A 9,547-nucleotide genomic window follows, 5' to 3' on the forward strand; every position below is an offset into this window, starting at 1 on the left:
CAGTGATGCTCGTTTTACGTAGCTTTCAAAATACGAACTTGCTCGTGTTGCTTGGTGGTCTGTTACTGTGTCTTGTTTTTATGATACAAGTGAAACAAATTTACAATAACAATCAGAAATACAACAGATATTTGGGATACAAGGAATACGTAAGACTTTCAGAGACAATCATATATATATATATTCATGTCGCGTTTTCTTATGAATTTAAATCGATTCGTTTGGACTTTAGATGAATGAAATATCATCGGAACTGAAAGCAGTAGAAAAGTCTGCAAATAAATCATCGACGTATGTTCGTCAGTTAAACGAAATCCTCTTGAAACATCGTGATAAGGATTTGAAAAATATGACTGTATCACGTCCTGTTCTTTGATTAGAAATTATTGTAGTACGTATATTTAGAGAGAATTATTTAATATGTTAACCGTTAATATTTATGTATATGTTCAAATAATTAGTATATTTGAAAAAGTATGTTAATATTTTATTTCTGTTAGAATAATGAATTTGTACATAAGATTGCTATTTGCATAAGAAGGAGAAATATACAAGTTTATATTTTGTAAATAATATTAATAAGTTTATATTTGTATTTTCGTATATGAAAATTATTAATATTTTTATTTGATATTAATATAGTGGAAGAATTCTGTTATGTATGTTATTCTATTATTATATAACAAAGAGTCACAAACTTATAACACAAATGAAATTTATTTAAATACCCCGAAACCATTTCTACAATATTGTGTAAAAAAAAAAATTATAATAATTATGAATATAAATTATAAATATCCTCTATATTACTGTGTCATGTTGGCATTAACTATTTATATTTTCATATTGCAAAAAAGATTGAAATAATCAATATGTCTTAAATAAGATTTTCAAGTGGCATACATTGTGATTCTTTAGTTCCAATAAGAACTCCTCTAGGTGCACAAAGCCAAGGATCTTCGGTTGTTTTCTGCCATTTTAATAATCTTTCTTGTAAATCAAAGAATATTTTCTGAAAATAAAATTTACATATGGTTTAATATTTTAGGATATATTTGTTCAAGTATAGCAAGTGTTCCGTTTTTAATTACTTTTGCAGATGATTTAGAGGCAATATTATTTTTTTCTTCTGGATCATATTTTAAATCATACAATTCCCATTCTGGCCTTTCATAGTAATTTTCTAATGTCTTGAACCATGGAAGTGATTGTTTATTCCTGGTTCTATTCAAAAGATCCTTTAAATAAAAGAAAAATGTATGATTTATAATTTTAAAAATATTACATAACCTTCTCTCATATTATTAATTTTTATCTTTTACAGATTACCTGAAATGTTGGTGAGACATAAAAATCTTGATCAATAGGGAATGGCATTTTATAGTTAATGTTATGTATAAGCTTATATCTTTTAGTTCTAATAGCACGCATGGGGTAATACATAGTAACTTCATGATGCGTTTGACTGGCAAAAACAGCTGTGTCATTTTCTTTGGGTTCTGGAAACGCACATGTGTGTAACAAGATAATATTAAAGGTGTCTTAATGCTGAAGGTAGATAATTTGAATTTACCTTCAATAAGAAGTGGAAGGAGTGATTTTCCAGTCAAATGAGGAGCTTCATTTGTATCAAATGAAGATTGATCTGTATATGGTATGTTAAACCAGTCTAATAATGTTGGTACAATATCCAATAAAGATGTTAAACTGTGTGTTACACTATTTCTCCTATGGTTAGGAATTGGTGACCTAATCATCATAGGTTCTGCCAGTCCTAATGTGATAAAGTTAATTATTTTTCTATAGTAGATATTACTTTATTTTTAAAAAAGAAGTTCCTCTTTGCTTATTTATATATTTTAAATAATTTGGCTAGTACCTGGTTCATATAAATTTGTTCTACCATTTGGAAATGGTATACCATTATCAGAAGTGTAAATCACTAATGTATTATTTTTAAAACCAGCATTCTCTAGTTCTTTTAAAACTAATCCTACACCTATAAAAATTTCAATACTTATTAGTAATATTAGTTTTTAACTTGCATCATTATTTTTAATAAAATACCTTGATCTAAACGAGAAATGGTTGTATATTGAGCAGAGATATCACGTCTAGCAGCTTCTGTATTCTGAACAAAATATGGTACTTTCACTTGTTCCCACTGATAGTATATTGGATACCAGTCAGGGATAGTACCCATACCAGTGTCTCCATTGCCAAATTTTTCACAAAAATTGCCATATTCTGGATGTGTATGACCACATCTATGAGGATCGTGAAATGCAATATACAAAAAGAAGGGCCTGGAAATGTAATACTCTATTTATCTTTGTCATTCTTCAATTTGAAATCTATCAAATTCATACTTTGTCTTATTCTGAGATAGAAATTCTCTGACTAAAAGTTTAATTTTAGTAATGTTTCGACCAACTTGAAGTATAGAATTATTTTCTTCTGTATGGGAAAAATCAAATGGATACACACTATCTGGACCTACATGCTTTTTACCTATGATACCTGTAAAATATTTATAAATGAATTTTGAGTTTTCATAATTCTTAAATTTAAATATACCTGTCTTTATATTGTTTTTTTTTAATATTCTTGGCAAACTTTGGACAGTTTCAAATGAATTAAAGTGATGAATTCCATGATGGAGACCATACATCCCATTTTGATGACTTGGTAAACCAGTGAGTAAGGAGGAACGACTAAAATATTTACAAATTGTGAAAATAACACAAAATAATAATATGATAGCTACATTGATATGAAATATTGAACAGCAAGTTAGGCAATAATAATGATACCTAGGAGAACAACTGCTGACTGAAGAATATGCATTATTAAACAGTAAACTCTCTTTTGCCAAGTTATCTAGATTAGGTGTTTGGCAAATATTATTTAAGTAGGATCGCATTTCAAATCCCCCATCGTCAGCTGCACAAAAAATTAAACTCTATATTTATAATTCCCTAAGATTGTGCAATATGAAACGATATTTTATTTTTTAATTGAAGATATACAACACAGATGAAGAATATTAACTAAATTTGATTTTCACATGAAAATATAAAACAAAATATGTATTTTAATTTTTAAAAATTTTATTTGGCATTTCGTAAGATTTAAATAACAAAATTTTTGAGAATAAAAATAATAGTATAGTTTTACCCAAAAGTAAGACAGCATTTTTATGCGGCACGATGTTTGCATTTATCTTATATAATTCTAATAAGATAAGGAAGACAAAGCAATATAATTTATTCGAGCCACTCCTTCTTAACATTGCAATTTTGCAGATAAGAAGAGAACCGATAAAGAACACGTCAAATAAGCCACGTATCAATCTAACCACCGTCTGTATTTTTGTTTTTTTTCTTCCTTACTTTGTATGCAGTATTTAATTTATTTCGTGATCGATGAAAATAGAGAAAGTAGAGAAAATAAAATATCAACTTAATTACGGTCGAAGTATTGTGTAATAAAATAGTGTTATTTTTATTCATATTTAATGACTTGTTGTTTAGACAGGTTATATTCATTGTGTATTTATCAATAACTTTTTAGATATATATCTATATGTTCAGATTTTTTCGATAATTTTTACAAAAGTGTTATGATTTTTTATTAGAATTGTAATATATTTTGTTTTTTTCGTTCTTTTTCGTCGATTTAGTAATTATTTTTATTAAGATTGTTTTGATATGATTTAATCTGTTAGGAAGAAGATCATAAGTGGAGGGGAATTGTTAACATATAATAATGAGAAAAACGCCTTGCACGTGACTTGCGTGTGACTTGTTTGGTTCATACGATATTATTTTAAAATAGTAATAAACTTTTTATACCAAGCAATATTTGATATTTAGTTATAAAAATTTCTTTGTAGTTATATTTATATTTTGTACAGAGCTGTTAACATTTCTTTCTTATTAAAAATTTAATGTAAAAATTTATGTTTCAGGTAAGCAGTTAAACAGTATCATTTTACTATGACTAAGAAGATAATATGTTTATTTGATGTTGATGGCACACTTACGGATCCTAGACAGGTATAAATATTTATATTAAAAACAAAATACATTCTGATTGTTATGAATAAGTTTTAATTTCTTATTAGGCAATTAAACCATCCTTGGAGAAGTTCCTTTTGGGGACTGTTAAGAAAGAGTTTGACTTAGCTGTAGTTGGAGGATCAGATTTAAATAAGATTAAAGAACAGTTGGGTGGTAAAAGTATATTTGAAAAGTACAAATATGTTTTTGCAGAGAATGGACTTATTGCCTTTAAAGAGGGTAAACAATTACCTACAGAAGTAAGTGATACAATTAAGAGACAATATTAAATTGTTATAAAGTTTTCTGTTTCTTACTTTTTATTTCTTACTGCAGACAATTCAAAGTATTATTGGTGAAGAGGCATTGCAAGATTTGATCAATTTTTGTCTGAAATACATATCTGAATTACATCTACCATTCAAGCGTGGAACTTTTATAGAATTTAGGACAGGAATGCTTAATGTATCACCAGTTGGTCGTAATTGTACTAAAGAAGAGCGTATTCAGTTTTATGAATATGATCTTGAGCATCAAATACGTCAGAAATTTATTCAAGCTATCAAAAAGGAATTTCCAGATCTTGCTTTAACATACAGTATCGGTAAGTGAGATTTTTATATTTGTATAACATTTGTTCTTCATTCAGATTTTTATTGAAAATGTGTCTATTATATATGTAAAGGAGGTCAAATATCTTTTGACGTTTTCCCTATTGGTTGGGACAAAACTTATTGTCTAAGACATATTCAAGGATATGAAGAGATACATTTCTTTGGTGACAAAACAGTAGAAGGTGGCAATGATTATGAAATCTATGAAAGTGATCTAACTGTTGGACATCGTGTAACTTGTCCAGAAGATACAGTTAATCAACTCAATATTCTTATAGCATTTATTAAAGAAAAAAGAGAACGAGAACAACTGGAGGTTCCTATGCAATGTGCATAATGCAGTGAAGATTTAATGTACTAAATAATTTACTTAAAAAAAAAAAGGTACTTTTATATATTTACGTTGGTTTGTTTTTCTGCTTTATTAGTAAGCATTCCATTTATAGTATTACATTTCCAATGTCAAAAGAATTTTTGAAGGAAATATAGAGATGTAGGTACAATTAAAAAATTTAGATTATTCAATCTTTATTTTTATCAAATCGATTATTTCAATTTGTTAAAGTAATCTTATGAGAAATTGAATTGTAAGTTTCGTTTTTAATGTTTTATAAAGAACATGTGTTGTATAAAATATGTGTTGTATAATATGCATTTGAATGAAATGAGAATTAATGTTATATAAACATAATAATTTTATTTTTTTTAAATAAACTCTTGTTTACATAAATATATACATATTGTGTATTAACAACAACAACAACATTGATATAAACTATATAAAACTCTGAAATTGTTTAAATCACGTATAAAAATACTTAAAACTATGAACCTAACAATATTATTTCTGTACTGTATTAAATATTAGTTTACTAATTTCATATGTTTCTATTTAAATACAAGTGTGCTTGAATTTTCATAATGATGTGTCGATGATCGAAATTAATCACATTACAATGATGTAGTACAAGAATGGCATGTTTCTGCATTTAATCTCTATTAAAATGCACTTTATTGATATGTAGATAATTAAGCGTAACGAACTTATAAAATACGTTGCATTTCATATTTATATGTTTAAACTCCCTGATAAATGGGCATACGTTTCATCCCAAATGCTGCAAGTCCTTCGATTCTATCTTTTGAATCTATAACTGTGTTGCAACATTGTTTTTCAATTTCAAATCCATCTGTAATAGGCACTTGTAGACCTTTTGATATCGCTGCTTTTGCCATTCTAAAATATGATAAAAATAAAATATGAGTATTATTTATCACGACGTATTGTCTGTTGCGTATTATATTTATATAAACCAAATTTGTAAACTTATACTTACTTAACTCCAATTGGTCCATTAGGTAAAATTTCTCTGGCAATTGTTAAAGCAGCTTGATAAGCCGCATCACCACTTTTATTTTGTGGAACTACTTCATTTACTAAACCAATCTTCATAGCCTGTTCACCGTCAATAATGCGTGCAGTGTAAATAAGTTCTTTTGCTTTAGCACTTCCAATTATTCTTGGAAGTCTTTGAGTGCCTCCTGCTCCAGGAATAATAGCCCATTTTGTTTCTACAAGGCCCATTTTAGCTTCTGATGCTGCAACTCTGATATCTGTAGCTAGAGCAATTTCTAATCCACCACCTAATGCAGCACCATCAATAGCAGATATCACTGGGATTGGTAAAGTTTCTATATTATATGTCATATTTCTCAAGAATGAAACAAATTCTGGAATTTCTGCTGCGTCCATTCTTGCTCTTTCTCTCAAGTCTGCACCAGCACAAAAAATTTTTGGGACTAAACTACGAATGATTAATACTCTCAACTTTGAATCTTCTCTGATGGAAGAAATGGTATCATGTAACTGACTAGTTAAATTTTTGCCAAGAGCATTGCAAACTGTGGGTCGATTTAATCCTAATACTACAATGCCATTGTCTTTTCCATCCAAATGCTTAAGTACTACTTCTTTCACATCATCTTTTGGATTTAACATTGCATTGGTGGACATTGCCTTTGCAGCAGTTGTACAAAGAGAATGGAAAGTGTGTCTGACACTTGTCGTTAAAGGCCCCATTATGTAAAGTTTATGTGTAAACAGGCTTTCACTCAATTAAGTCTTGTGTAAACACAATCTGAAAAGAAATCTGCATTATTAAAAATATTACAACAAGAAATATTAATAATTATCTTATAAATTATTCATAATATTAATATGAAGTTCATACAAGAATTTAATTCGAATTACTTTTAACACTTAAAAAGTGAATAAACATATCCAATAAAGAATTATTGATCCTAATATATCAATGATGAATTATAATATATTAGTAATTAAATATCACAGATTACAAATATGGTAAGTTATTTTTAAAAGTTTACGTGACATTTCAGAACTCAAAGAATTAGTTAAAATTACTTTCATCTAAATATTCTCCTACAAGCAAGTTTTAAAAATCGTTCAATTCATAGTCAACAAAACATTATAGCCATCTAACGGTAAAATGGTTGAACTAATTAATCTTTATGACGAAATTGAAAAACAAATTTCTCGGTCTCTGAGACAATTTCTTAAATTGTTCAGGAATAAAATTAAAGCTTCCGCTCTTAGAAATTTTCTATGCATATTATTTCGATTTCTTACATAACTAATTAATTACATGCAATTAGTGCAAAGTGCCCTATTTTGGACCTGCTTGCACCGTCTACAGATGAATTAGTGCAACTAACAAGAAACAAAATTTCTAACTAGTAAATGGCGCCACCACATTCAAAATGTATGCCGGCATATTATATAAGTCTGACCAGAGAGAAAATGGGAGTACTCGCGCTTATAGATTTGGTTATTCCCGGACTAGTGTTGCACCATGTGGCCAAATGCTTAATTAAAGCATACACAAAAGCTTGTAAAATTAGGGATCTGCCCTATTTGATTGCACAAATACAATGCGAATGATTATGACTAACAATAAATAAATGACGAAAGAAAATTAAGTATAAACAAATATTACACATAGCAATATTATATATATATATATATCATAATCATTCGCATTGCCTACTACAATGTTTTTGTGCAACCAAACAGGGGAAATCCTTAACTTTAAGTTTAAATACATAGATTATTGTATATGCTAAATTGCAACCAAACAGAGCAGATCCCTAATTTTATAGGTTCTTGTATATGCTAACTTTAGTTGACCTCAGCACTTGGCCGCATGGTGCAGCACCTGTACTGCGAAACAATTAGAACGGGCGTGGAGACTATCGTTTCCTCTCTGGTCTGACTGGCGCCTTGTCCTTATTATCAAATATCTCTATGGAAAGTACAAAAACAATGATAATTAAGTATATTAGGTATATTAAGTATACAATGAAGTAATAATAACAATCAAATTCCTGAACGTTGGGTACGACGCGTACTCGAGTCGGCACGGTATGTCGGTATGTATGTATGTATATGTATAGATATATACGTACATATATATTTTTATGTGATACATGAACTAAAAATCCCGAATGAAAAAATATTTCATTATAACCCATACTAAATAGATATGTCAAGTTTTACAATATAAACACAGATGTTGTATAAGAATTTTTTGTTAGCATAGAATATTGTAAAAATTGTAAATCGGACCAGCAACGAACTTGTCAAAGAAAGAACAGCGTCGGCATGTTTATAAATCTGACTTCTGTCTTATTCTTCTTATTAAATATCTCCATAAAAATATACAATAATAACAACTATCTTCCTAAACGTTGAAGAATGAAATTATTAAGTAATTAATGAAAAATTAACATACTTAATATTCTAATGGATAAATAGTATTGGCTTGTTTATATTATGTATACATAAGTCTGACCAGTGACTTATTCTTATTATCAAATAGAAGTACAATAATAACGATGAACAGATTGAAATATATTACACCGTAGAATTTCATTTTCGCACAATATTACACATTTTACAGTATACTGTGCACATTTTCTCAGAAAATGTTAATTTAAAATCTAAGTCATTCACATTTTTGAAAATTGTTTAGTCCAACAAATTTATCTTATTTTAATCACTCTAAAGAATTTAGTAAAACGTAGTTCACCGACGATCACCGTGCCAGTCAGTGTATTAACTTTTCAAATATTGAAAAATCATTCCAATAAAAGTGTAAAACACCCAATGAAAGATTAATATTCCGAATATTTTAACACGGTCAAGTCTGACTGGTGTCTTACTCTCATTATAAATATCACTATAAAAAAAATACAGTAAACACGATTAAGTTTTTAAACGTTGAGGAATTATTTAAATGAAATTATCAAATAATTAAAGAAACATGTAAACGTATACATATAAATGAAGAAAAATAGGAATACCGTGTACCTTCTTTCGGAAGCGTGTAGGAATGTTGTTGACGATTCCTTGGACTACGCACCGTCGCGCTTCGCCAGTAGCATTTGTGGTAGGGAGACCCGAGAAAAGTTCAAATGTAACGTAGTAACTTCAGTACTTCGACGACGACGTCGCGGAGTCGCAAGCGCAACTGGTTGTTCCAGAAAATGAAAGGAAAATATATTCTTCGCGACCTACTCGAGTTGTACGTGTATTTATACACTGTGTGTTACACGCACACATAAGATTCGAACATCCATTTTGCGTCAGGCGATACGTTTTTCTATCTCTCCTGCTATCTTTACGAAGCACGAGTTGCTGCTAGAATGGAAGAGAATTTAATATTTCGAGGTTCTCAACTAAAACAATTAATATGTATTATCAATATTTATATTATGTAACTTTAAAGAATTAGAAGTATGGTTAGTAAAATACATATTATGGATCTTGTAAACCGATAATTTAATTTAATTTTG

The 9,547-nt window shown here is 28.8% G+C and overlaps 3 protein-coding genes across 9 annotated transcripts; 1 reads left to right on the plus strand and 2 right to left on the minus strand.

The window, feature by feature from the left end:
- Nucleotides 1-745: 745 nt before the first annotated feature.
- LOC132907426 (N-sulphoglucosamine sulphohydrolase) lies at nucleotides 746-3,313 on the minus strand. Its single transcript, XM_060960525.1, has 10 exons — nucleotides 3,178-3,313; nucleotides 2,814-2,943; nucleotides 2,578-2,714; nucleotides 2,370-2,520; nucleotides 2,068-2,306; nucleotides 1,880-1,999; nucleotides 1,574-1,774; nucleotides 1,330-1,499; nucleotides 1,092-1,238; nucleotides 746-1,012 (listed from the first exon to the last, which is right to left on the minus strand). The coding sequence occupies exons 1-10, from the start codon at nucleotides 3,290-3,292 to the stop codon at nucleotides 878-880; spliced, it is 1,545 nt and encodes a 514-aa protein (XP_060816508.1). The 5' UTR covers nucleotides 3,293-3,313; the 3' UTR covers nucleotides 746-877.
- LOC132907438 (uncharacterized) lies at nucleotides 1,529-5,301 on the plus strand. 5 transcript variants are annotated; one of them, XM_060960560.1, is made up of 5 exons: nucleotides 1,529-1,654; nucleotides 3,971-4,058; nucleotides 4,127-4,321; nucleotides 4,398-4,665; nucleotides 4,747-5,301. In XM_060960560.1, exons 2-5 carry the CDS (start codon nucleotides 3,999-4,001, stop codon nucleotides 5,010-5,012), a joined length of 789 nt encoding a protein of 262 aa, XP_060816543.1. In that variant the 5' UTR covers nucleotides 1,529-1,654; nucleotides 3,971-3,998; the 3' UTR covers nucleotides 5,013-5,301. The 5 variants fall into 5 exon arrangements, with proteins under 5 accessions (XP_060816543.1, XP_060816540.1, XP_060816542.1 ...); XM_060960557.1 differs by lacking the exon at nucleotides 1,529-1,654 and adding an exon at nucleotides 3,236-3,362; XM_060960559.1 differs by lacking the exon at nucleotides 1,529-1,654 and adding an exon at nucleotides 3,386-3,484.
- A 51-nt stretch (nucleotides 5,302-5,352) lies between these two features.
- Nucleotides 5,353-9,270, minus strand: LOC132907437 (methylglutaconyl-CoA hydratase, mitochondrial). 3 transcript variants are annotated; one of them, XM_060960553.1, is made up of 3 exons: nucleotides 9,063-9,270; nucleotides 6,013-6,813; nucleotides 5,353-5,912 (listed from the first exon to the last, which is right to left on the minus strand). In XM_060960553.1, exons 2-3 carry the CDS (start codon nucleotides 6,753-6,755, stop codon nucleotides 5,753-5,755), a joined length of 903 nt encoding a protein of 300 aa, XP_060816536.1. In that variant the 5' UTR covers nucleotides 6,756-6,813; nucleotides 9,063-9,270; the 3' UTR covers nucleotides 5,353-5,752. The 3 variants fall into 3 exon arrangements, with proteins under 3 accessions (XP_060816536.1, XP_060816538.1, XP_060816537.1); XM_060960555.1 differs by lacking the exon at nucleotides 9,063-9,270 and adding an exon at nucleotides 7,484-7,502; XM_060960554.1 differs by lacking the exon at nucleotides 9,063-9,270 and adding an exon at nucleotides 7,339-7,460 and having other exon boundaries at nucleotides 6,013-6,825.
- Between the last annotated feature and the right edge of the window lie 277 nt (nucleotides 9,271-9,547).

Source organism: Bombus pascuorum, chromosome 5, assembly GCF_905332965.1.
Source record: "Bombus pascuorum chromosome 5, iyBomPasc1.1, whole genome shotgun sequence".
Lineage (NCBI taxonomy): Eukaryota > Metazoa > Arthropoda > Insecta > Hymenoptera > Apidae > Bombus > Bombus pascuorum.

What these genes read in the sequence shown, in the direction of transcription:
- LOC132907426 (XM_060960525.1), bottom strand. Translation starts at nt 3,292, where the DNA reads ATGTTAAGAAGGAGTGGCTCGAATAAATTATATTGCTTTGTCTTCCTT. An exon ending in AAAAAACAATATAAAGACAG is followed by an intron (nt 2,521 to 2,577) that starts GTATATTTAAAT and finishes AATATTTTACAG; the next exon opens with GTATCATAGGTAAAAAGCAT. An exon ending in CCTCTAAATCATCTGCAAAA is followed by an intron (nt 1,013 to 1,091) that starts GTAATTAAAAAC and finishes TTTTATTTTCAG; the next exon opens with AAAATATTCTTTGATTTACA.
- LOC132907437 (XM_060960553.1), bottom strand. Translation starts at nt 6,755, where the DNA reads ATGGGGCCTTTAACGACAAGTGTCAGACACACTTTCCATTCTCTTTGT. An exon ending in AATGGACCAATTGGAGTTAA is followed by an intron (nt 5,913 to 6,012) that starts GTAAGTATAAGT and finishes ATCATATTTTAG; the next exon opens with AATGGCAAAAGCAGCGATAT.
- LOC132907438 (XM_060960560.1), top strand. Translation starts at nt 3,999, where the DNA reads ATGACTAAGAAGATAATATGTTTATTTGATGTTGATGGCACACTTACG. An exon ending in CACTTACGGATCCTAGACAG is followed by an intron (nt 4,059 to 4,126) that starts GTATAAATATTT and finishes ATTTCTTATTAG; the next exon opens with GCAATTAAACCATCCTTGGA. An exon ending in GTAAACAATTACCTACAGAA is followed by an intron (nt 4,322 to 4,397) that starts GTAAGTGATACA and finishes TTCTTACTGCAG; the next exon opens with ACAATTCAAAGTATTATTGG.